The 27,774-nt window shown below is 39.4% G+C and overlaps 1 protein-coding gene across 1 annotated transcript; it reads right to left on the bottom strand.

The window, feature by feature from the left end:
- Positions 1-105: 105 nt before the first annotated feature.
- Positions 106-27,774, bottom strand: si:ch211-234p6.5 (pleckstrin homology domain-containing family A member 7). The gene is made up of 23 exons (XM_059325160.1): positions 27,641-27,774; positions 12,171-12,243; positions 11,957-12,055; positions 11,797-11,869; positions 11,584-11,684; positions 10,816-10,934; positions 10,511-10,723; positions 10,108-10,387; positions 9,857-9,916; positions 7,989-8,042; positions 7,818-7,898; positions 7,554-7,697; positions 7,301-7,399; positions 6,874-6,982; positions 6,555-6,628; positions 5,429-5,533; positions 5,253-5,343; positions 4,965-5,014; positions 4,385-4,504; positions 3,897-4,304; positions 3,498-3,619; positions 3,240-3,349; positions 106-2,428 (listed from the first exon to the last, which is right to left on the bottom strand). The coding sequence occupies exons 2-23, from the start codon at positions 12,237-12,239 to the stop codon at positions 1,233-1,235; spliced, it is 3,777 nt and encodes a 1,258-aa protein (XP_059181143.1). The 5' UTR covers positions 12,240-12,243; positions 27,641-27,774; the 3' UTR covers positions 106-1,232.

Genomic DNA, 27,774 nt, shown 5'->3' with positions numbered 1-27,774 from the left:
TAAGCACCCGGGGGACTTTCATTGAGCAAAAAAAAAAGAACCTATGAAATGAGCGAGCGTACATGTGATTCTTGCACATATAAAGCAGGAGTCGTTGTGTCTCGATGATTTAGCACACAACATGTTTATTAATCCATTTGAGATACAAAACACATTTTGTTACAGTGACAATCACAGGGTTATGTTGCCATGTTACACAAGCAGCAGTCACATAGTTTCTTTGTCATGTTAGATGCATGAGTGGAATGAAAGAGTTAACCTCAAATTCTGGGCATGTATTCGACTGTACACCTCCCAAGAAATTACCTCATATGTCGTTTGTATGGCAGCTTATTTCTACTAATATTTAGGCAGCATCCTCTAGTGGTAATAATGACAGAAGCAAAGGCAGAAATTAGGTCATGGATTCCAAAAGCCAATGCGGAAGTGAGAGTATGGAGTATAAAGAACAACAAAGTCTACTTAGGGAGGGTGAAAAGGGTCAAACAAACAGGACTGTCATCCAACAATGATATTCTTGTCCCCAATGAAAACAAAAGTAAACGTTATTTTACGTTACTTCTGTTAGTTAACTTCCGTTGTAAGCTATGTCACACTTTACAACATGCCCAGGAGTAGTTACTTCACAGCAAACTATGTTTTCCTAAGCCTAACCATGTAGTAATGTTTCGTAAGCTTAACAAGTAGTTTTGTTGCCGGAACCTAACCAAATTGCGACCTTGTGACAACATTAACCACATGTTTTAAACTGCAACTGTTATGTAAAGTAATGAGGATGTGTAGGGCCACTTATTTAAGAAACACTCCTGTGGATTGTAATAATGGGTAGGTACAAACAACATATGTGGTCGTATGGTATGGAGGACTTGTTTGTTTGACAGCAACTATACACAGAGTATTTATTAAATAGCATCAAGTGGAAGAACAATACTATGTTTGCATACAGTTTTTGTTTTCATGAAATATGCATAAAACTTTCTATTTTGTTTGACAATTACAAACCACATATTATGAATGATGGAAATGTTCAAGTTTACCAAAGATTAGGACTATTTCTGACATTGTATGTTCCCATTTTACCATTTCCAATCCAAAGTTAGGTCCAGATTCACTCCAATTAATTATCAAGTCCTCCTCCTCAGGCATTTTATTTACTATAAATCACTTAACTGTGTTCCTGTCCTTCCCAAGTTCATTCCTTTAAGCTCCTTAAGCCTTCACTGTTCTTTCCTCTACAAACTTGTCCTTATTACTGTAACTCGTGCCTTCCCAAAAGAGGCACTCCGAATCACTCTGCCGCCCTCGTACACAGAGCTGGATGGAGTGATGGAGTGGTTGTTGCCTCCGTCTTGGACTCTCTCCTTGTTCTCCTCACTTAAACTACGACATTTCCTCAGCTCATCGGCTCTCTCTTGGTCCACCTTCCTGTCTTCTAACTCTTTTACCCCACTTTGTTCTTCTTGTGTCTTTGCATATTCATCCTGGGCCTGATCAGGAGCCTGAACAGGAGCTTCATGGACAGTTTCTCTAACTTCCAACTGCCTGTCTTGCCTTGAGGTGTCTTCACATTCTTTTTGAGGGATCTCTTCAACACGAGTCTCTTTTGCTGAACTTGCTGAGGTATTTAACAATGCTTTGTCCTGGGTTGATTCATTATTAATTGAGGAACTATTTTCAATAACATCAGATGGTAAATGTAGTCCCGAATCCTTGCTCTCTTGGTGAGTAGATGTCCGAACATTATTGGACGCTTCATCTGGAACCGATTCAGTGATCAGCAGTTCTTCTTCTCCTTCTGGCCTGGATGACGTTTGGGCATTGCCGTCATTCTTTGTTATATCTGTGTCTGAAATACTGATGTCGCATGCGATTTTATAGAAGAGTGAATGGTTCTCTTTCATTTTCTCTAAGCTTTTACTGACTGCAGATGACATTTCATTGCAATCAGACCCGTCGTCTGTGCATGCTGGTTGGTTCTCGATGTCTGATACCTCCTCATTACACAACGAGTCAATGCCAGGGATCTGCAAAGGTATGAACCCGTGCCACTGGTTGGTGGAGAGGAACCATTTTGCTCTTAGATCAGAAGATGAAAAATCGCTTTCATTCTCTTCAGCGGCAGGTTCTTCAAGCTTTTGCTCCTCTACATCCTTACAACTTGTAAATCCCTTGCCTCCATCTTTTTGGTAGACAGTCATAGAGGAGATGTGATAGGGTGACGCTGGTCGTTTTGTTTTGATTTTGGCAACTGCTGTTCGTCCTCTGTGATCTTTCTGTTGTGTTTTGTTCCCAAACTTGACTTCACTTTTAGACTTTTTCACTTGTGTGTCTCTTTCATCTTCATCCTGAGATGTTCCACTAGAAAGCTGAAGTTCTGCAGGACCCCTGATGTGATCACAGCTTCCATAGCCTTCGTAGGATCTATGGCCTTAAAAAGGTAACAGAGCAGAATTTGCCAGTAAGTTTGCATAGTGCATAGATAGTGTGATTCTAGCTGATACTTCTATAGCTTTACATGAATTCAAGGAAGTACCGGAGTAATTAAGTCTCCATTGCATCATTTCCTACAATACAGAAGCATTCGAATGCATGATGTCCTCACAAATGTTCGATTCTCTACTTTTACCATTACTTTCTATACAGTGTTTCAATAAGAGTCATGTCCAGGAGTTGTTTCACCATGTTATGCTTCTAACAAGTCACAACTTAGTAACGTCAGCCAAGTTAAAACTGTTTAGCTAGCTAACGTTAGCGTGCTAACATTAGCGTGCTAACATTACTGTGCGCTGTCTCCAACAGAATAAATAATTTCAACCAACTAACTGCGGTGTTATTGTGAAATATAACATTAGTTGCTCTAGCTAGGGTAACTTAATGACCACAAGGTAAACATAATTGGGTCAAAATCACAACAGAATGGTGTCCAGTGTTTCGGTGAGTGACCGTGTTAACTGGTGACTCAGGTGAATGTGCCGTGGAACATTTTGGGGTCCTTGTAAATGCCATCAATTTCACTTTGATCCATTTAAGTACATACATAAATCAATACATGCAACCATGGAACAGTTCAGCTGAAAGTCTCCGGTTAACATAGTCACTCATTTAACTGAAACACTGGCAGCCCTTTCCCCAAAACCCCTTGTTTAGTAGGAGGAGTTTTCTTTTTTTATGGAAAACTTAACTGTTATTTGGCAAACAGTAAGTGATATACTGTAACTTATAACACAGGAAATATGTACCTGATTTCATTCTTTGTTTTCTAGTTGTGTCCGGGGGCACCTGGTGAGCTTGCGACCCTTCCCCCCTGATTGGCTGCTGATCGTCTGTTGTTGCACTCTGTCTGACTGCGCTGATAGATAGACAGACAGACAGACAGACACAGACAGACAGACAGACAGACAGATAGATAGATAGATAGATAGATAGTTGGTTTATGGAGAACTTCATATTTGTTAAGTGTATGTACACCTTTAAATAAAAATTACAAAATATCCCACCTTCTTATGACTCTCTCCCGAATTCGTTCCACTCGACGAAGCTTGGCCTCTCGCTGCTCAGGGGTCAGACAGGGGTCAGGGTCCATGTCCGGGGTCAGGAGGGCTGAGGCCTGTTCATCTGTCTGTTCAAGCAGTGTCACATTAGAAGGAACCACAGGCCATCTTTAACAGCTCGACAAAAAAAATTCAACATTGTTTTATTAGTTTGATACTTTATGACTTTTCCTAAATTTATGAGAATTGCTTATGAACTGATTGATTTCAGAAGTCTGCCACAGAAAATGCCACATAACTTGTGTTTGGGCTGTCAGTTGTAAAATATGGTTAAATACTATGACATTTCATCTGTGCTTTAATCAAGTCGACGATATCTTTTCATTTTATTTAACTCTTTCTTACCCTAATGTCCAAGCTCACACTTCCATTTCCTACACCTGCTTGGTCTCGGAAATGTTCCCTCGAGGTCTCTGTGGGCTCGGCTCTGTTCGCTTCTGACCGTGACTCTCTCATGGAGGATCTCAGTATTCCCTGATGCTGCTGCCTGTTTATCTTTTTAACTGGCTGACCCTGGTGCATTTCTGCAGAAGACTGTGTTTGATCAGGACCCTCCAGCAACAGACGCCTGGGTGGCTTGTTCAACATTTTTTTACTCTGCTCGGCCAGTCTCTGCTGCATCTCAGGTGGGATCTGCTCGGGTAGTGGGTTGTCAAGCTCAGGCGGAGGGTCCTCAACAGAAACGCGCCTGGCCACGAGAGAGGACGGGAGTACAGCTGTAACAACCCGTGTCACCCTTAGAGGAAAGGGTGCCTGGGGAAATACCAAGTTAGATTAGTGAATGCATTTCAGTATATTTTAAAACAGTAGTGATTCAGTCACATTTAGCAGACCTCCTCTCTTGTCTCTGAACTTTGACCTGGAGCGGGTACGGGGGGTTTCTTCTTATTAGTCATCCTCTCCTGATTCCTCTTTATCCGCTCAATCTGCTCTTCTTCACTCATCTTCATCTTCTAGAAAAGATAGAATATGAGTCATTCGTGAACCCTGCACCTCGGCAATATGCATGCAGAAAAAGGTAATGCAAGAATCCATGCATTTGCATATCAAAAACATTATTATTACAGCTGTGTTTGTGCAGAGGTGTACGTGTGCATATGGCTGCTATGTTCACATATATGTATATGTATGTGTGTGAGCATGTGAGGAAGGGGGGTTGGGTGGCAATAGTGAGAAGACTGAGCCACTGAACTGAGACACGTGCCTCTGCCTCCCCCTCTTGCCTACAACAGGCACTGCAACATGCCCTAATTGCAAGGAAGATGAGAGAATCAAAGAATTGGAATTTGGCTGTGATTGCAATGAGGGGAGAAATCTGCTTTGACTGCTTCTATATTTGGAGTGTTTTGGATCACATTGCATACATCCAGATATAGTTATAACCAGCAAAGAGGAAATTATGAAGAATCAAACCTTGGTTGATTGGTTGGTTGAATCTGGTGGGATCCACTTTGAACCAGATTCTAAGGATGAAATGAAAATAGAGGAAAGAGGAGGAGAAGGAGAGAGGGAGTCAGAGAGGATGGGTGGGAGGAGAGAAAAATGGAAATATGAGGGTGGAGGACAAAACAAAGCTTTTGCATAAAACTCTTTTAAAATCTGTTTAATATTAAATGTGTTGGAAAATATTTATCTACAGGCCACTGTGTTAATATCACTCGTTCAATGTACTCTGTTTGTATTGAGTATATCCATGCCAACCGAATGCGTCTGTCGGTGCCTTCACACTAAGGAGGTCAGGCTGACTGTTTCCTCTCCTCCGTACAGGATCAACAGTGTGGCTGTAGATTCCCTGAAATACAAGCAGAGAAAAAAATGTAAAACATTTTCAACTTGATATGGTTTGTCAATGATAATGCCTATATTATATTTCAGACCTCATATGGTGACTCTGTCCAGCCATGGCCCTGATCCCTGCTCTGGTGGCTTTCCTGTAGCTCCTGGGGTAACGGTGGGCGGAGCGGTGGCTCTTGTTCCACATCCTGCAGGGATCATTGTCACAATTATACAAGATTTTACTACATCCATACCAGATTGATGAAGATTGATGCTGCATGCCTAGATATTATGAGAGACAGCACGATCTGTATGAAGGCAGAGAATAGCAGCAAATTTTGGTTTGCAAACCCTGCTGTTCTGTTGACCCACTCTGATAACCAAACATCATGGGTTGATTATGATGGAACAGTTGATCCCTGGGCACAGTCAGGCAAAAGGCCTTATCACCTTGTGTTGCTTCTTATTTTGTTGTTTCTGTGTCTCTTTATAGTCATTATGCAGAGGTTTTGAGACTCCTTGTCTTAATTTTGTATGTTTTTTAGTTGGTTTTGTGTTTTTTTTGGGATCATTTTGTGTTTTCAGTATTCATGTGTCTCTTCGAGTGACAATTGGCATGTAAAGGCTAGGAGAGGCCCAAACACTTCAACATGCTAGGCCATCCATGCCTAAAATGATGACAAACTCAAAAAAGGAGAGCAGATCAAATGAAGCAATCACATCACAAACTAGAATTGGGCACTCGGAGAGCGCACACCTCTGCCAAGGTCATGACCTATCTCGTTCTCTCTCTCTATGTTAACATAAATGACAAGTAATTAGTGTATCTGGCTTGGGATTTGGATCTGCTCCAAAACTGAATTGGTTGCCTGCTTGGCTCATACTACACACTTTCACCAAGTTTCATGAAAATAGGGCCAGAATCCGACTAACAAACAAACCAAAAACATGAACCCTTTGCAGAAATAATAAATTAGCAGTAATTATATATATATATATATATATATATATATATATATATATATATATATATATATTTAAAGCAATGTTACTCAATGAATGAACCCCCAAATGCTGTGGTCACACTGTAAGGAAACACCTATAGGACTCAAGATCGAGTCAGCACACACCACCAAATGGATTTAACCTGAGCAAACAGCAATTTTATGTTTGTTTGTAAGTAGAGAGCATGCATCAGGACAAAAGAACAAAGAACAGGAGTCGTACCATTGGCAGGCCACTCTGCTGCCTCTCTGTGGGAGATCCAGGGGATCCAGGATGTGGAGACGGCGGCTGGAACACTGAGGGCAAGACAGTAAAGATCAATGTGACATTGACACTGTTCATCTCTTGTCAAGTCTCATGTGCATCATCAAGTGAAACCAGGCAAAACGTTATTAACTAAACTTTCAAGACTTTAAAACCAATTCCAGTACTGTAAACACACAATTAATAAAACACCTTATTTTTGTAACTGTTTTTGCTCTACAGGCCTAATTACCTACGCCAGCCATAGACTCTCAGCATGACAGTGAGTGATGCTTACTGTGGTGCCTCTGTAGTCCCAGCAGGAAGCGGAAGTGATCCCTGTTGACCTTTAGACCAGCCAGGATGTCCTCCATCATCCACAGCTCTCTCTGGGCCTGAGACTGGTCCTGATAAAAAGAAAAAAAAACAAGATGTTACTTATAAAATACATGGTCGACCATAAAGTTAGAATCATTTTGTTTTCAGACACAAACTCTGTTAATTGTTGTATCATTTTCATTGTGATATGCTTGGAATAGATTGAACGTTCTGAGAAGATATGCACTTTAAGAACAAAGAATCAAGAATAAATCACATTCTTACAATCACTTCATAGAAAGAGGCAAAAAAAATGCTATGCCAACTTTATGGGCAACCGTGTAAATTCAGGTATGAGCCTCAGTGATTTGTAGAAAGACATTTATGAATTTAGAGTCAGTGGCTACCTGTGGCAGTCCAAAGTTACAGATGTGCTGAAGGTGTGACCGGATAACCGACAGTTCACTCTCCATTCTCTCGTATTGACTCCACACCCTCTCCATTTCCTGAATAAAAGGATTAGAAGATTTAGTGAAATATATTTAAAAAATCTGATGATGAATATAAAAACTCATTTACACATTACATCTAGTAAACTACTCATGCAGTGCAATTGTTTGTCTCTCTTATTCCTCTATGCTGACTACACACCACTGATACATCACACATTCTGGCCCGGATTGTGACCAGCTCTTCCTGGAGCAAAGCCTTCTGGGTCAGTGCTTCTTCCTGTGCTCTCGGCCCCTGACTTTTCCACTCTTCCAGCTGCAGTCTGGACACTTCTAACGCACAGTGGACGCTGTCCTGCAACAGGAAAAAAAGTCTTATTATTATTATTATTACTATTAAACCAGCTACAATATACTGCTTGCTTTTTATTATTACAATGGGCTTACTGTACATTTGTAGTCTCTCATTACTCACCTTATCCATTTGTAGTTGAGCCAGTTCCATAGACAGAGACTGGAGCAGCTTGTCACACCCACATAACCTCGTCAGAACAACCTGAAGAGGGAAAATCTAAATCAGAACTCAAGGAAACATCTAATAAAATGATGAATAACCACACCATTTGGCGACATTGTGAGTACTCACGTCTGCATCGCTTTCAAGAGGCCTGATTGGTGGAGTCGGGTCTGGCTTCGGGGCCTGAAATGCATCAAAGTTATCATTTTGTTAAACTGTAGATTTAACAGAAGTGCTTTTTGGATATTGCTTCTTCCTGTTCAATAGCTTTTATCAATATGTGATTGCAAATAGAATTTTAACAAATTCATTTTTGAATATGTTTTTATGAAATCCTTTGTGTTGACTACAGTTGGTAATGTAGGTTAATGCTTGAATGCTTCAATGTTAAGATTGAGCTGCTGTCGTTCAAGAGCACAGCCCAAGCTTCGGAGCTCTGGTTGAGAAAAACATTAATTGGCCATGAATTTGAAGGAAAATTAAAGGCTCTGTAAACGACATTCAGAACATTAATATAGCAGAAAACAGTGGAGTAATGGCATCCTGACCACAGAATAAGGTTATACTTTGTTTGTTATACGTTGTTATACTTTGTTGTGATAGTCCGGAATGAGAGCCGTGTGTAGGCAATACTGGCTCAGACATAAATTTGCTCTGAAAGCCGTTTACAGCACCTTTAAGATACATTTGTAATTGTCAACCAGCTGCTTGCATTTTCATATAGCATAATCCTGGCAGAGCTCATAACAATCTGGGCAAAATACAAATATCTACAATTAAACACAATAAAAACAATGAGCACCATGTATAATTTATTAGTCACAAGCAAAAACTCTCAAAATAGCATTAGTGACAATACAGAACAGTGACATGAACATAAAACATAACATATTAGAGTCTACAAAAACACATTGATAAAAAAAAATATTAGTCTGTATGGTTGAAGACAACACAAACAACATTTTTGAGGAGACATACATACATGACCAACACAACACAGGTCTAAAGTTGTCCACACACGACAATGAAAGAACAGAGCGGACTGGCTGTACCATAGCTGGCGGTAGCACACAAACAGATAAATTGCTGCGGTGGTGGTGATGATGGTGGTGGTGGTGGTGGTGTGGGTGATGGGGAGGATGTGTGGCTCTTGATGAGGGGGGCAAAGGTGGCAGTAAGTCTGCATGTGCCCCTGTGGAGTAGCTCTGAAGGAAGAAACATGTAGATGGTAAGAACAGAGAACACTTGGCATTATAAAATACATACCGTGCTGCACACTAGACTGGTTATTTGATGTAAATGTACTGTTCATACTATAAATAGAGCCTGCTGTCCTTTAAAAAACAAGCCTGTAGGTCTACATGTTTATGTAGACAGCGACCTCTAGTGGTTGTAGTGATTATGACGGGAGCACAGAAGGAAGTGTAGGTCAGATGATGTAGTATAAAGAATGACAAAGTCTGCATAAGGAACCAAAAAGGAATGCACAAACAAATGTGTATCATTTTTCTAAACCTAACTCAGTAGTTTTGGTGATTTTAATTCTAGACCCCATAAAGAGCACCATGTTTTTAAACAATTTGACAAAATCATGGAATTACAAGTTTCGGGTCCCAAAAGACTTTTAACCATTGACTTACATTGTGAAATAGACATTAATTAGTGGATCTATGTTTGTCTTGAAAGCCTTGCAAAACGACTTATATCACAATCAGAATTTGATCCATTCTGTGGGATGTATAATTTTATCCCCATTCAAGTTAGCTAAACTGGAATTTAGTTGGTTAAAGTTTCTGGTGTGATCTATGGGCCCTACAGTGTGGAATCCATGGAAGATCCAGGTTATGTCATACACAAAAGTCAAACTTTTTTGGCTTCATTTTCAAAGGAATGAATGGGGCCCGGCCTTAATGCTGTATCCAGTTCTCTTTATCCATCCATGGTCGTAACAGAGGGTTATGTGATTGTATGGGTTGGAGGACTTCTCGCTTAATCACCTTTCCTAAAGGACGTCTCCCACTCGAGATGTGATGGACAGACCCATACGTAGGAGTAGGCTGGAAACAATGAGAAAATTAGGCGTGAGTAACATGAGATGTTTGGTGATACACTCATGTTGAAGGGATACTTTAGTGATCAAGTTTTGCACCACCATAAAGGTAGGGGGCCCACAAGAGACCACCATCAGGGTTATTTTTTGGCTATTGTAGTGTATTTTTTGTTCAAGATAAACCAAACCGGTCCTGACCTTGCTGAGGTTCTGCCACCTTTCTGTGACTGGAGTGTTAGGAGTGGATTTGAACTCCAGCTTGGGTGAAGCAGGTGCGTAGTACAGGGACTGTGGCGCCATGACTGAGTCATCATGAGGTCGAATGTCAACCCGTCCCACGGGTGTATGAGGTCGAGACCCCAGCTGACCTCTTGAAGTCAAAGAACCTGTTCTCATCATTTCCGTCTGCATCGGCGGAGAGTTCTGTCCAGGAAAAGAGTCTTCCTCTTGGTGTGGACCACAAGGAGGGCTCGGTGTTCTGTTTAAGGAGAAAACATAAGAGAATTGTCAAAGCTGGGACCTTACTGCGGAGGATTTTCCCTTTAAGTAAGCCACTTGGATTTAAATATGTGCCTTTCACACACAAAGGTGATTTGACAACCTGCTGTTTCTCTGACGCACACTCCGCCTCCCCCTCTGCTCCGAGCGCGACGTCCCCATCCTCCCACCAGCGAGATGACTTGGTTCGCTCAGAGCCCTGCTGACGTGCCTGTGTCTCTGGGAGGGACCCTCTCCATCAGAGGGGGGTTTAGGGAAATCCACTGATTCACTGCTGCCACCTATCTGTGTGAAATCCTCATAACTAGTGCAACGCCTGAAAGGATCAGAGATGCAGCAAAATCAGGCTCAATCATGAATACATATTCACTGTATAACACCTCACGTCTGTAGTGAATAGAGCTGTACCTGTTCAAGGAGCTGTTTGGCTCCATTGCAGCAGACTGACTGAGGGCTCGGACCCAACCCAACATGTCCTCCTGAGTGTCAGCACTGAAGAAATAGGAGCGCATTCCCTGGTGCACCACCTAGATTTACAGAAATAATTCACAACTTAACAACATGTGTCATTCCCTTCATAGAGGATGAATGGACCTTACTGAGCTACCACTAAGCCAAAATTAAAAATGTGGCTTTAAAGTTTCAACCATAAGCAACTCTTATTTTGTGCTGATTTTGGCAACCCATTTAGACAAAAGTGCTTCTGCCAAACTGTTAGAAAAAAAGGTGGAAGATCCTCTCAACCACCACCTTGTCTTGCTGATCCCATCTGGATCGGCGAGGACTGGCAGAACAACAAGGCTAAGCTTTGCTCCTGGCTGGATCTGGGTCTATCCACACTGAATCTTGGACCCAGTGGCATTACATCAAGCATTAAGAATTACTATCAAGAAATAGTCAATATTCCCGCTGATGCTCTCGTTTACTTAAGTAGGTCATTGTCTTCATTTAACACTCCTTGCAGTAACTGGCTTTTAAGAAATGCTTTAATATTTCCCAATTGGATGATTTTGATCAGTAAATATTGAGAGACTCCTTTGTGGTGTTAAGTGGATTAAAAATAGTTCCTGTATAAAAGTTCATTTTGGTGATCAACAACAGCTTTAAAATGAATGACTTAAAAATCAAATGATAACAATGCACCCATTGATTGAACGAATATCCACATGACGATACCTTGAAGGTGAACTTTCTGTTCTTGCATTCTCGTGATGTGCAGAACAGGATTTTGTAGCTCGGCAGTGGGATGCTGCCCAGCACAGATTCTTCTCTACTGTCTGGCGGGGGCACAGAGAAGAAGTGCACAAAAGAAGAGATGCATTGTTGTACAGTCAGGGAACATGAAAGGGTTTTTATTCCAAACAAAGTGCTGGGCTACAAGCTGTGTACCTTTATAGTAAAACAGGCAGTAGTTAGAGAGGACAAACCACCGTCTCTTCCACAGCTTCAGACCAGAGCTGTCCTGCAGGAGGGAGATGTCGTTGAATAAATCAGCTACATGCAATAATGAAGTTATGAATTATTATTCAGGCAATATTTGGGAAATTACTTTTTTGTTGAGCCATCCTCTGATGACCACAGCGCAGTTGGGGTCTCTTTTGGCAGCCTGACATCTTTTCCCAAATGTTTGCACCTTTCCATCACCTTCCTGTTACCCAAGGAGATACATTTAGGTGAGTTCTGTCCATGCATGTAATTATTTATGTTTGAAAGCTGTCCACATGTGCACATAATACAAGATTTTTTAAAAACTTAAAACCAACCCTTATGACCGGAAAGTAGGAAATGGTGGCGACGCTGGACGCTTGGCTGACTCTGTCCTGGTCATCCATTCTGCTGTAAAAACAGAAATATTCACATATAGAATAAGATAGACACCCATTAAAAGGAAAGGAAGGGTTGATAAGAAGAGGATCACAGTCACAAAATTTGTAAATGTAGGAGCTGGATGTGAATGTCCCATATGAAACACCAGTGTTTGTACCAAAACTGACACCTAACATTAAAGTTAATCAGTTGTGGAATGTAAACTAAGCACATTTACTCAAGTACTGTACTTAAAAGCAAATTTGAGGCACTTGTACTTTACTTGAGTGTTTCCATTTTTATGTAACTCTATACTTCTTCCATTACATTTCAGAGGGAAATATTGTACATTTTACTCCACTACATTTAGCTGCCAGCTTTCATTACTTTTCAAGTCAAGATTTAACATGAAAAACATGACCAATTTAAAAATGATTATGCATGTTGTTAAATTAAACCATAGTTAAAATTAGCCCTGCCTGGACAAGAGTAAAGTTCTGCTTACACAAATACATCAGTTATAATATTCCAATAATACATGATCACCCATAAAGTTGGAATAATTTTGTTTTTGGACACAATCCTGTTAATTGTGGTTTCATTTTCATTGTGATATATATATGTATATAGTCATGAACCTGCTCACAGATCACGACAAAACAAGGGAGACCACACATGTATTCAAGTTATAATAAAATAATGTTTAATTAATTGAAAACACAAAGAAAATGAATTATGTGAGTCAGTATATCAGTGGTGAGGTGTGTGCATGCATGCGATGTGTTGAAATGCAAGTGTATAAGCTTAAAGTAACTAACACACACACACACACACACACACACACACACACACAAATATACAAAATATCTAATGGGTCTTTGAATTAAAGCTCAATCAAGTGAAGAAATCCCATCATAAAAAGATTGACAGTTATATTTTGCCTAATATCTGAACAAACATTTACTTCCTGTATTTCCATGACCACATGTTGTGTCCTGAGCTCTGCTGACACATTTGAATGAACTGGTTTCTCTGCTAAGACATGAGGCCTTACCAATACAATCTGAAGCAGAGTCTCCCACTGTAGAATCAGTCAGTCACTCCCATGGAACGCACCCCCGCAACCTCCGAACACACATTTGCCACATTCCCATATAGTTGAGATTTTTTTCCTAGTCAACTGTTCATCCTCTCGGTGAGACTTGGTGTTGTGCTCTTCCACTTCCAGCAAAAACTCTCCCACAATTCTATTCTGAGCCACAACAGGCCAGTGCGCATCCCCACAACGAAACTGACAGGTGACAGCTGCATCGCCGTGGTAGCAGGGAGGGGCCCTGGGACCGTGTGAAAACCAATCTGGCAGCAGGGACAGGGCTGGTATGAGAGACGAGATTTGGAATGTGTCCCAAACTGCAGCGTGGACTGCTGAGGACAGGAAACCAAAATAAAAGAGCGTGGAGCCGGGGAAGTAAAGTGGCCTGTTGTAGACAAATGTGGAGAGTGGAGGTTCACTGTGTCACTGTGGGTTTGTTTCTGTAGCTCAGGTCACATGATAACATGTAAACTTGCATTTACAACCAACTACACAATTTTATATTTGTTTATTTTATCTACCAACCTTTTTTTTTCATTTAACTTAGTTTATTCTACTCAAGTCCAATAATTTCTATAAAATGTGGACAATATTTTTAGTTTTTCTTATTTTTTTATTGATTTAGCAAGCCCTTAGAATAAAAAATATATATGCATAGAAAATTTCACGTTATTTATGTTCTTAAATTTCAAATTTTTAAGTCTTGAATTATGGCTATTATAGCAATTATAGATTTTTAAAACTGATCTGAAACTGAACACCTGCTGCTGCTGTCTTAGAAAAACTTAATTTTCCAGGTTATCTAAACTGTGCCGTTATTGTTGACTCTCATGAAACAGCAGCACAGATAAAGTTGAACATAAAAATTCATGAGAAACTTTTCACACTGAGCCTTCACAAGCACTCGTGGGTGACCCAGAGGTTTGACATGGTTTAGCTGCCGCAGTCTGTGTCTCTATCAACCACAATCCCCTACGAGTGAGACACGGAATAAATAGGAGGAAACAATCAAGTCTTTGTGAGAGATGGGAGCAAAGACTAACAACCTCATAGCCGCTGGGGGTTACGTGGGTGTTGTGAAATATTTGGAAAATCTCCTTCTTAATCAGTGGGGGTCACTTGCTCGGGGAGGAGAAGACTTAAAATGCTAAAGAGGGATGGAGGGGAGGACAAATGGTGGGTCTGTGTGCCACACAGAGTGCGCTTTGTGGCGCCCGAGGACTCTGGAGCATCATGTGAAGTTAGACACAGAGCATGTTGAATAAAATATCCTCCCTCTCCATCAACAAAAACATTTGCATATCTCCTACATTCTCATGTCTTTTAATGTCAGTGTAATCATCACTATACGTTTGACCTTGATAAGTAAAGGAGTGACGTAAGGCGACTAATGTGACTACTCATGAGGATACTGGATTATTGTACACACAGCATATTTCACGAGGCTTTACACAGTGAAGTTTGGCTATAAGAAGCATAAACGTTGCTGGGTAAATACAGCTGGGATATCACAGCTGTGGAAAGCTGAGAAAAAGTCCCACAGTGGGCCTGTTACAGTTCAGTCACAGAAAATACAACACATTGTTGCTTCACAATCTTGTTAACTTGACAAACTGGAAAATTACTGTAAAACTTATCAAATTAAAGGATAAAGCTTCACTTTTAACTGCTCAAATATTGCTCAGAATGCCATGAGACATAAATGATAATAAAGATGCCATATTGCTGTACCTGACTAATTGTGCCCGCCTGCTGACTGCTTCCAGCTCCATCACTTGGCTCTCGTCCTCACAGCATCTCCTCAGGCTCGGCTGCCCTCTTCTTGGCTACCAAAAGCTCCTGTTGTCCAAACAGCCACAACACTCTCCCAATATAACTCCGCTTCTGTGCTCGCACGTGTGAACCTCCCTATCAGTTTCTCACTCCTTTCTCTCCGCTCTGACTCTTCGCTGCAAGTGTTTGTCCAGTGATCTACCTACGCTGGCTGTTAACACTCTTCTGTCTCTAACAGTGAACTCTCTGTGAGCCCCTTCATCCCCCCCTTCTTCCTCTTCACTGTCCCTCCCTCTCACCCTGCCCTTGACAGCCTCTCTGTCATTTGCTGAGTGTCGGTTTATGACTTGGAATTTACAAAAAAACAGTTGCTCTTCTCTGCCCCTTTATACATTATTTGAATTTCATTTCTTGGCTATTTGGATTTCGACTGATGAGCGTTAAAGATGAGGATGCCAGCCTTGATAAAGGCCTGACCTCTCAGGGTATGAAGGATTCACTCTGACATTTGATCGCACGGGCTGAAAGGTTTTGTTTCACTTGCAAGAATTATGTATTGAAGCTGTAATAGATTCATTTAACTGGATATATCCACTGAACTCATGTGTGAGTATTGAGGAAGATAAGATCAAACAATAGACCCCTTTTGTCTTTTTTAGTGGGGGCGATATAGGCCAACAGTAGAGGTCAGATAGAAATGATGTATATCACATGAAAGCTGAGAACCCAGAGATTAAAATGTCAGATGAAATGTCAGTTTTTCCCTTTGCAGAATTGAGCTAAAGTTTAAGACTAGAAGAACACACTGTAGACACCTACACTCTTACTAGGTTCGATGACTTGGACCTCTAAATTATTCACGTGAGAGCATTGAAAGTTGACAATTTATTGCCCCCACAGTATATATTTGGCAGTATGTCATCACCCTGTTAAAATACTCGCCTAAGTCATTTTTTCAAGTTTTGCAGGAAACACAAAAAACTTCACCAAAAGTGTAACATATGACATTCAATGATCTTTTCACTCAAAAAGGATGTAACAAAAGATGGCTATTGGCATAGTAATAACACTGTGTGTAAAGTATGTAACTTAAGAGAAATAAATGACCAAGGCAATTTTTTGAACTTGCCTTTGTGACTTAAGCAAGATATGGTACTTTATTTTGAAGGTGTCTACATAAGAGTCACACAAGCCTGTCAGAAACATGACATGACAAGTATCATGAGCATTAATGTTACTTCAAAGTGTCTTTTTAACCAACTTCAATATTTATACAACTACTGGGCAATATAACCTTATATACATCACAGTTATCAGAAAACAATTACCACATCATATCAATCATATCAAGGACATATGCCTTCTCTACTTCTCTCATTTAACGGCTGTAGAGACATGTTAGCTTACCCAGCTACTCCGTTAGCACACATTACAAATGACAGCTAATACCTGAGCTAGCGTAGTGGTAGCAAAATTCGGGATTAGTGTTAGCATCGCGCTAGCGTAGCTAGCGACCTTTTTAAAGTCAGTTTACTCAGTTCCCAATGACACCAACACTACGGAGGTGAGTTCAAACCATAGGTTCAAACATTAGGAAACAATCCTTTAGCTCCGGTTGATTTATTAGAAGTATCTCAACGAAAGGCATCTTCACACAACAAGCTACATCAACAGCTCATCACGGACGAGGCCCAGCCTCTTAGCAGCCTCTTGTTCCTAAGAAACAAGAGAGTTATTAGACAGTGCTTCGATGTGATGAATCATTAATTGTCGACCTTTATGTCACCTTTCTCAACGAGATTCGTCAGTTTACTCACTAACTGGGAGGTTCTCAAGTCAAAGTCTACGGTCAAAGTGCGCTCATGATCATGACCATGAGTTGAGGCTAAAGCGCCTCCTTGTGGTGGGAAATAGTAAACACTTCACATTACATAAATGGGTTTAGGAACCATGTGGGTTACACGAACAATATTAATGTTTACACATTATTAAAAAATGTTTATATATTTTCAACATGCTTTATGCTATACATAAATTAATTGAGTAAAAAAACAATCTCAATGGTTAATGTGGAAAAACTGAAAAATTCTTTAGTTACCATCTATTTTTTCTTAAAAGAATCACATCATTGTGCGTGTCTTTTTTATGATTGTTTGTTTTATTTTAAATTTTTAAATTTTTATCTTTTTAATTTAAATTGATGAGTATATGTGTGTGCTACAAGGTGGTGGAGTGGTTAGCACTCTCACCTCACAGCAAGTGGGTCGCTGGTTGGTGACTGTAAATTGTCCGTAGGTGTGAATGAGAACGTGATTGTTTGTATCTATATGTTAGCCCTGCGATAGTCTGGTTACCTGTCCAGGGTGTACCCGCCTCTCGCCCAGTGTCAGCTGGGATCGGCTCCAGCCCCCACGACCCGAGTGCGGATAAGCGGTTAAGGAGAATGAATGAGCATATGTATTTCTTCTTTGAAGGCATGTTATTGGCTGAATCAGTGCTTGAGGTTTATTTTTCACTTATTTTTTTTATATTTTTTTCCCCAAGCTTTAAGTCATAAGGATAAGTTCTGGTATTAATATTGCCAAAGCATCAAAATTAAACAATATCCATCAAAAATGCACAATACAAAGTATAACTTATACAATACATGAAATAAAAATAATTTATTTGTTTAAAAAAACGTAATAATAACCCCAGTGAATAATGTGGTGAAACGGAAACATTTTTCCCACCATCTCCCCAATTTGAATTCAGTGAATCACAACTGTGCGTTTTATTCTTATTTTTATTTAGTTTTTTTATTTTTATTTTATATCACCTGATTGATATTGATGAGTATTCAGCTAACAGTTACAAGTTAACAATGTAAGTAATAGCTCAGAATGTCAAAATTACAACTAATGGTCTAACAAATCCCTGTCTAAAAATGTATTCAAGTGCAAATCAAATTAAAAATTAAGAAATAATTAATGAAAAATAAAAATTAATTTCTCTCTTTCGTCCTTGTCCAATCCATAGGTCCAATCACACGCGTTTGCGCCAGTTGCTGCCATGGAGACAGAACGTCGGCTGATCCTGGTCCGGTATAAAGGGCCGCAGCTCAGTCTGATCTCCCCTTTGCATCTGGACTTTGACACACATTGACCTTTTGCAAAACAAACTTTTGTAGTTTTAAAGCGCTAGAGAGAAACTAATTTGTTGTCAAATAAATCTTGTGCATCACTGAACTGCTGCGCAACATCCAGGAGCACAACCATGGTCCTCGACCTGGTGATCCACCCTGATGGTAAGATATATATTTTTTAATTTTTGATTATTTTACTGATGTCTTAGTGGTTGATGATCCATCTCCTAATAACAGCTAAATGCTTTATCAGTTTAAAAAAAAAGAAGAAAGAAAATAAGTGTAGCATTCAGGATTGATGGACACACTGAAAAAAGTGATTTTGACCCTTAGTAGCCTAAATGTTACATATATTATTTAAGCATATTTTAATAGAAATGATGTGTTATTTAACTCCAATTATAAAATACATGTAATTTCAACATATATTGTCAGAATTATGACACTCTTATTTTATTTAATTAAATGTAGCTCGAAAAAAATACGTTCATCCAAATTTCTTTTTTTTTTTTGTCAGTTTAGACAGTTCATTCCATCCTTATGATTATGGTTGACAGAATTTGAGCAGTGTGTTTCTGCTTTCTTGTGTTGTATTGTTTGTATCATATTAAAGTTGGTGGTCTACACATCTTGTGGTTCTGTGTCATGTATGATAGCCAAAAAATATTTAATTAGAATCAACTTAATAAAAAAGGTACAATTTAAACATTTTAATTGATTTGAAAGAGTACAATCGGCTATATTTAAAAAACACACACAATTTATTTAAGTTCATTTAAAGTGGGTTTAATTTAAAATGAACTCAAAATAATTGAGAAAGAATTACATAATATATATATTTTTAATTTACTTAAAATGTATAAGTCCAGTCAACATAATAAAAATATCTAGATTCAGATAAAATTATTTCGTGCATTGTATATTTCCGCTTGTCATAATAAAATGATGTCCATTCAACAAAACATTTTTTTGAGTGCAGGTCAGGATTTTTGGAAAATCACAAATTTAAGGGTGCCAGACTTTCACTCGACGATTTCTCTGTGAATATTAATGATTTTAAGCAAAAAATGTCTCAAATTTCCCGGGAGGGGTATAGTATGCATATGCAATATGTTTTGAAAACACTGTTGTTTTGCTTTGAGGGTAACAAAAGTACCTAATATGATATTGATAAAATGGCAACCAGACCAAGTTTAGGGGATTCCTATATATATGTTTATATATGAATATATGTTTCCCATGGAGACCATGGAATTATTATGAGGAGGACGTCAGAACGTCAACGGCTGTGGTCAGAACGTCAACGTGCAGCTGTACTGAAACACGTCGTGTCCTTCTGTGTGGATGAACACCTGAGTTCATTTGTTTACAGTGTTGAAGCTTGAACCTATTAATGTGGAAACCGCTGCTCCTTTTAGTTTTAATGTTTATTAGGCTTATGTTAAATTAACTTGTTAGATATTACTCAAAATACACCAATAGATTAATGGGTTTCGTACCATTTTTTCCCGAGCTCCATGTCGGATAGTTGGTGTAGGCTATCTCTCTCCCGATTTGATCATTTTCCCGGTTGCTCCACTGCTTCCTTGCTGCTATTTTTCTTTACTTAAGGCTCCGAGACCTGAAATCGGAACCCAAATTAATAAAAAAAAAAGTGGAAGGAGCCGTGCGTAAAAGCGCGTGCCGTGCGCCTCCTCTCCTCCTCCACCGATTAAGTGTTTTTCAATCGCATCTAATTATTAATAATGATGATTATTGTTAGTAGAAGCAGTGGTGTAATGTGACTAAGTTAATTAACTCAAGTACACCACTACATTTTAAGGCAAATATTGTACTTTTTACTCCACTTCCACCACTGATTAGTAGTAATAGTAGTTTATCATTATGGTCGTTGTTATGTGTTCTCTGTTAAAAAAAACCCCGTCATAAAACAGTTTTATATTTCCGATCCTGTTCAAATTCCAAACAAAATATTTTTATTAGCTACAGTATGAGTAAAACTCTTTTACTACATGTCTGAATAAACTTGTAAAATCAATTAAAATTATATTATTATATTATATTTTCCCAAGATTACCACATTAAGTTAAGTTGCAAGTGTGCAAGAGAGTAAATGGTTATCTGTATGTCTCAGATGAATGCAGCATGAATTGATTCTCATGCTCAAAATAAAAATATTTGATATTGTGACACAAGTAGTGCAGTTGTAGTTAGGCTGCTGTATTTTATATTTACTGTGTATGTGGCTAATTTAATGCAATCTATTTCATGTCGAGAAATCATTATAATGTGAACTCACATTTTCAACTGCTTTTTTTCCACAGGTGAAGGCTTCCCTGAGGTCATCTGGGATGTTGGTGAGTATGAGGAGGGTTTTTTACAGGAAGAAGATGAGCCCTCTCCTCCTTATGAGACTCAACATCCAGGACTTCTGGACGACAGAGACAATGCATTTACCCCGGAGCAGATGAGAAGGATGGACGACTACAGGAGAGCGGTGGTCGCCTTTTTTTCAGTACACTAAGTATGTAATCCCCTCTCTATGACTACAAAAGCACCAGTAGTAACATACAGTGGTGGAAAGTTAATTTTATATATGTGAATTTGAACTATATTCATGAGGGTTTTTTGTCTTGGACAGGGCTGGACTCCTCCTGTTTGTTTTGGTACTCTTTACTACTCAACCTGACTTTAGATGTTTATTTTACTACGCTTTGTCTATTTGTGGCTGTGGATTTCTCCTACATTCACCAAAAGTTAGAATTACATAATGCCTCATTTACATATCTAAACATAGAATCCCAGAAAAGGAAGACTGTTTTAATAAAAATAATCAGCTGGGGAAGTTTGAGGTGATATCTTTTTGTTAAAATGTTTACCCTCGTCACCTGTCGTGTAACAACAAGATTTGATTTTTGTAGCTTATTAATATCAGACCAACTCTTGTGGTGTTAAAATGAGTCAGTCTAGACTTTAAATGTTTCCGCAATCAGACAGAAGCATTTCCCCAGATGACAGGCTCTAATTTAAGTTTTCTGCTACACTGAGTCAGCGACTTGTGGAGTTCTTCAAATATTTTCAAGATAGAAACTGAAGTGCCTTGACTTACATGCAGTACACGAGAAAGATGGCGCTTCACTGATCCAGCTGCAACAAAACAGGTGTACGCTGCTTTAAGGTGAGAAGAGTTGAGCGTTTCAAGGCATGAATAATATAAAAAAATCTAGACAGAGGGAAAACACTCAAAGAAAAAGTGAAAGGGGCCACTACAGATGCCTCAGGAGAGCCGGCATTATTGCTGTACAAGAGGAAGATATGAAAGGCATTTTAAGAGCTACGAGAAGAGCAAGGAGATAAGAGGAAAGTCAAGTCTAAATATACTCAAACAGGAAGGCAGCCTGAAGGCCTGGCTATGCAACTGTTCAACCCAACACATACAGCACAAAACACTCAAACCATTGCTCAACACTCAAATAGTAATCATGCCACCTTATAATTAGTATCTCACTTGTGCAGGCCATTTGGCTTTGACCAGGAAGGTCGTGACCTCATGCCCACAGGGGATAAATCAGTCTGCCTCCACATATTTACCAGCAGTCCCTTTTAGCATACTACACAATGAGCCCTGCTGACTGACAGCTGCGTGGATACTTCTCAGCTCCTGTTACACACCAAACAACCTGTGGGGCGCTCTCATTCAGGAAACACACACAGTGGCTCCAAGACTCCTGGGAAATGTGGTTTGTGACTAAAGAGTGTTCGCTTGAGTCCACAGTTACCTGTAAAATAAGGGGAGAGTCCAATAATAAATACACATATAAAGAGATTTTCAAGTCATATAAATAAGGGATGCAACCAATGATCATTTTCATTATTTATGAATCTGCTGAATTATTTCTTAATAGCTCAGTCTGTAAAATGTGATAAAATACTGAAAAATGTCCATCACAGTTTCTCAAAGTCCAAGCTGATTTCTTAAATATTGTTTTGTCAGTCAAAACCACCAAAATATTCAGTTTAATACAGAAAACAGAAAAAAAAGCAGGAAATCACAATTTGAGAGGCAGTAATCAGCATTTTGTGCTAGTTTTATATGAGAATACAAAACTAGCACAACATATGTGAAAATACAACGAAAGATTTATTTGGCGTTTATTTTTTCATGTGATCACTTGATCGTTTAGTCAACTAAATGTTGCAACTAATATGAAGAAAAAAAGCAACGTCTTTAAGTGAGCCAATAAACTGTGACATTAACTCAATTGCTCCAAATTAATTACTTATCAAAAGCTATTTCTTAATATGAAAGAATAAAAACAAAATGATGCAACATTATAGAAAGTAATCTCTTTATTCAAATTAAACAGTCAGGCAATTCATGATGTGTGTCACATTCTGTGAAACAATTTCCATTAATCATTTTTAATTTATTGTGTTCCAAATGCAATTTATCTGAAGGGAAGAATATTCTAAAGAGAATTAGTAAAATCCATTTCAGCATGCAGTCAGTCCAAACTGTCAATAAAATGTTTTGTACAAACATAAATCCAGCAGGTGGAGCTGTTTAATAAATTTCTACATCACTTACAGACAACAACAGAAGTATTCATGATGTTGCAGGATAACTATGTTACAACAGAATATAGTGCAGCCTTTATACAGAAGTCAGTGTCAACATGTCTTGTAATGTGTCACTTGTAACAGGAGATGATGCTGTTGTCTTCATTGACCAAACATGGAAACATTGTTTACAGTGGGCTCATCACAGAATTGGTGGAAACTGTAAAGTAATTTACACAAGTGCAATATTTCCCTTAAGTGTAGTGAAGTTAAACTATAAAGTAGCATTAAGTACATACTGTACACATGAGTATCTACATTATTACATGAATCTGCATTTCTGAATATTGTCTCCCCAGTTTAAAGGTAGTAGCATATTTCATGAAGCTTTACACAGTGATGTTTGGCTATAAGAGGCATAAATGTTGCTGGGTAATACAGCTGGGATATCACAGCTGTGGAAAGCTGAGAAAAAGTCCCACAGTGGGCCTGTTACAGTTCAGTCACAGAAAATACATCACATTGCTGCTTTACAATCTATTAACTTGACAAACAAGCTTAAAAATTACTGTAAAACTTATCAAATTAAAGGATAAAGCTTCACTTTTAACTGCTCAAATATTGCTCAGAATGCCATGAGACATAAATGATAATAAAGATGCCATATTGCTGTACCTGACTAATTGTGTCCGCCTGCTGACTGCTTCCAGCTCCATCACTTGGCTCTCGTCCTCACAGCATCTCCTCAGGCTCGGCTGCCCTCTTCTTGGCTACCAAAAGCTCCTGTTGTCCAAACAGCCACAACACTCTCCCAATATAACTCCGCTTCTGTGCTCGCACGTGTGAACCTCCCTATCAGTTTCTCACTCCTTTCTCTCCGCTCTGACTTGTCGCCGCAAGTGTTTGTCCAGTGATCTACCTACGCTGGCTGTTAACACTCTTCTGTCCTCTAACAGTGAACTCTCTGTGAGCCCCTTCATCCCCCCCTTCTTCCTCTTCACTGTCCCTCCCTCTCACCCTGCCCTTGACAGCCTCTCTGTCATTTGCTGAGTGTCGGTTTATGACTTGGAATTTACAAAAAAACAGTTGCTCTTCTCTGCCCCTTTATACATTATTTGAATTTCATTTCTTGGCTATTTGGAGCTCGACTGATGAGCGTTAAAGATGAGGATGCCAGCCTTGATAAAGGCCTGACCTCTCAGGGTATGAAGGATTCACTCTGACATTTGATCACTTGCAAGAATTATGTATTGAAGCTGTAATAGATTCATTTAACTGGATGTATCCACTGAACTTATATGTTAATATTGAGGCAAAGAAAATCAAGCAACAGACCCCTTTTGTCCTATTTAGTGGGGGACAAGGTAGGGGTCTTCAAGTGGCGATATCGGAGCCCTGTACTACGAAGCGAGTTCAACATACCCAGGATATCTTCTCGTGATCTCGCTCTACTAAGCCTGGCAACTGCAGTAACAGATAAGTGGTATCACGAAGCTAGTTATCAACTTTCTTAGTTAACCCAGGCTGTCCTCTTCAGGCTCTGTGCTAATAGGCGTTGGGGATATCATTTGACTGAACTACTGGAAAAAAAACGATCGCTCTCCACCCACTTTTATGAAGTACATGAATTATTATTATAGCTATAAGCAATACTGTTGCTTTAAATAAGGCATGTGATTCATTTTCGCAGAAAATAACAAGTGTGAATTAATGAATTGATATATATTTTTAATCACTCCATGCGCTCTCAATGCCTACTGTTGATTTCTAACCTGACAGCTGCTACACTGAAAACTGACTTTTAAACATTAAAATCATACATGGATTTAGATCTGAAACTGTCCCATAATGAAGGATACATCAAAAATATTTAGTTTTCACTCACTTCAAAAATAAACTATTTTTAGGCCTTTTATCTTGAATAAACAGGCTAACAACAGACATTTTCAAATCAATATTATATTATCAGTACTACCGGCAGTTTAAAATGAACATCAGCAAACTAATAGAAAAACATCATACTGATTAATAATATAGTGAAGTGTTAATGGATGCTACCTAATTTTACAGGAGTAATTTCAGAGACTGTGTGGTTAAATGTCCAGAGAACTACAAACTGCACTCAGTAGTTCAGTGGGAAACAACCACACACATCAGCTGACTGCTACAGCGATACACACAGTCACCCTCATTTCACAAACGAGAGTAGAAACGAGCGCAGATCTGAGCGTATATTTCGTCTTACAACAGGACTCAAGTGTGATTCATCAAACGATCGTATCTCGCCAATCACATCGTGAGAATGATCGGCTGTTGATAAATGTGCTGGCTCCAAACTATTTTATACAGTCTATGGTTCCAAACAAGCGCAATTTAAATACCACGCCCTAATATATACCTGATTCAAATGGAGAGTTTACGGCACCAAAGGACGCCATACATCCAAAAACAGGATTTTCCCCCTTTAAGTCAGCTTTACTAGCAAAGTGCACCATTACAAATAACAACAGGAGCGAAATAGACATATTACAGAAATAAGCAGCAATGGAGGTTTATGAACTAAAAGTACTTATAGTTCTATACTCAAACAAGTTCACTGAATATTTTACATTTGGAGCACAGACTGAATGTTTTCACAGCTTTTGGTTGAAGGAGGTAAACAATGTATTAAAGTAAGTTTTAATTTCTCAGAGGCAGAAAGTGAAACGCTGACGTCCAACAGCTGCAACACAACAAACTAGTTTTGTTTGGCAGCATAAAAAGTGAAAAGGAAGGATATCAGTGCAGCTGTCAGCAGAGTATAGTGACCGAAAGAACGAGATCGCGGGTACAATCGGCCGAAATGAGCTCCCTCCGTAGGGTGGCTGGGCTCAGCCTTAGAGATAGGGTGAGGAGCTCAGACATCCTGAGGGAGCTCGGAGTAGAGCCGCTGCTCCTACACGTCGAAAGGAGCCAGTTGAGGTGTTTTGGACATCTGGTAAGGATCCTCCCGGGCGCCTCCCGTTAGAGGTGTTCCGAGCCCGTCCAACTGGTAGGAGGCCCCGGGGAAGACGCAGAACACGGTGGAGGGATTATATCTCTCGCCTGGCCTGGGAACGCCTCGGGGTCCCCCAGGAGGAGCTGGACGTTGTGGCTGGGGAGAGGGGTGCCTGGAATGCCCTGCTTAGCCTGCTGCCCCCGCGACCCGGCCCCGGATAAGCGGACGAGAATGGATGGATGGAGAATGGATGTCAGCAGAGTAGCAGTGGACCATCCAACTCAACGCCTTTACATTTATAGCTTATTCTCCCCGCAGAGAATCTGTATTTCTCATATAAATATTCTTCAGAGTTTCCAACAGGTTTTATCTGCCCTCCTCAGAGACCCTCGCAATATCCACGCACGAAGGTCCACATTATTTTCCCAAAAGGGTCCGTCATTTTCCAACAGAATTGATTGGTTAGCAGGCGGTGCTTTTATAGATACTTGTCTCTTATTGAGAACATAACCTGGTCCCAACCAGGTTATCTTCTCAGTCTGAGTTGCCATGGTGATCTAAAAGAGAACCACCTTTGTGATATTGAAAGCCAAGGGCAAGAGCTGAAGTTACCTCGCTAACCCTCAAATCCGGCTTCGTAGTACAGGGCTCAGATCAGCAGTTGAGGTCACCTAGGTCTGACTAGAAGAAAACACTATAGACACCTACACTAGGTTTGATGATTTCGACCTCTTGATTATTCAAATGAGGGAGCATAAACTTCAAAGTTGACAATTTATTGTCTCACACAATATTTTGCAGTATATAAAAATAAAAAACAAATAGAGCTATTTCATTGAAAATGTAAAAAAAACAAATGAGAAAAGGTCATATAAAAGTGTCCCTTCTACTTATAAGAAGTTAAGAGTTCAGTCCGTTCTGTCAATTGACTACTACTACCTGGGTGTTACGTTATCAGTGTTACAGAGAGTGAAATGAGATGATGTTTGGGGTCTTCCGAATTGATACCACGGCTGGCCACACCGCGCACCATTCTGTCCAAGCTGCTCTTCTTTTCTGGCTCGCCACCGAACCTCCACTGGTTCAGATCCGGATCAAGTCCTAATCTGGCAATCAAAAAAAACAATCTACATATAGAGCACAAACACACACACACGCATATATATATATATATATATATATATATATATATATATATATATATATATATATATATATATAATAACCATCACATCATCCTAATTTCACTTTTCACTCAAAATATCATCCATATATATACCCAGATGCATGATATACAGCATTCAAGTAATTGTCACGAGTCTGTATACATTTACAGTACTGTATAAGTGATTGTACCATGACGATACAATGCCCTCATTTATATTTTTGAACAGCTCTTTTAATCACTATTCTTTTTAGCTGCAGCATATTTCTCTATTTAACTCTTTATATCCATAAATGAACAGTACTAAATTACTCTTTTTAACCAACTTGAATATTTATACAACTACAGGGCAATATAACACCTTCTATGTATCTCAGCTACCAGAAAACAATTATCACAACCTGACATATCAACACAAATATGCATCATATGCCTTCTCTATATCTCTCATTTAACGGCTGTAGCGACATGTTAGCTTACCCAGCTACTCCGTTAGCACACAAATTACAGCTAATACCTGAGCTAGCGTAGTGGTAGCAACACTCGGGATTAGTGTTAGCATCGCGATCTTTTTAAAGTCAGTTTACATAGTTCCCAATGACACAAACAATACGGAGGTGAGTTCAAACCATAGGTTCAAACATTGGGAAACATACAACAAGCTACATCAACAGCTCATCACGGACGAGGCCTACCTCTTAGCCTAGCCTCTTAGCATGTAGCAACCAGGCTTACCGGAGTTTTCCTGAGAGGGCTCAATCAGTGAAGCGGCTCCTCTGATCCACAAAACGCACAATTCTTGTTCATAAGAAACAAGACACTTATTTGACAGTGCTTCGATGTGATGAATCATTAATTTTCGACCTTTA

This window comes from Centropristis striata, chromosome 21 (genome assembly GCF_030273125.1).
Source record: "Centropristis striata isolate RG_2023a ecotype Rhode Island chromosome 21, C.striata_1.0, whole genome shotgun sequence".
NCBI lineage: Eukaryota > Metazoa > Chordata > Actinopteri > Perciformes > Serranidae > Centropristis > Centropristis striata.
The sequence above is the reverse complement of the archived record's forward strand: the minus strand, read 5'-3'. Positions and strand labels throughout refer to the sequence as shown.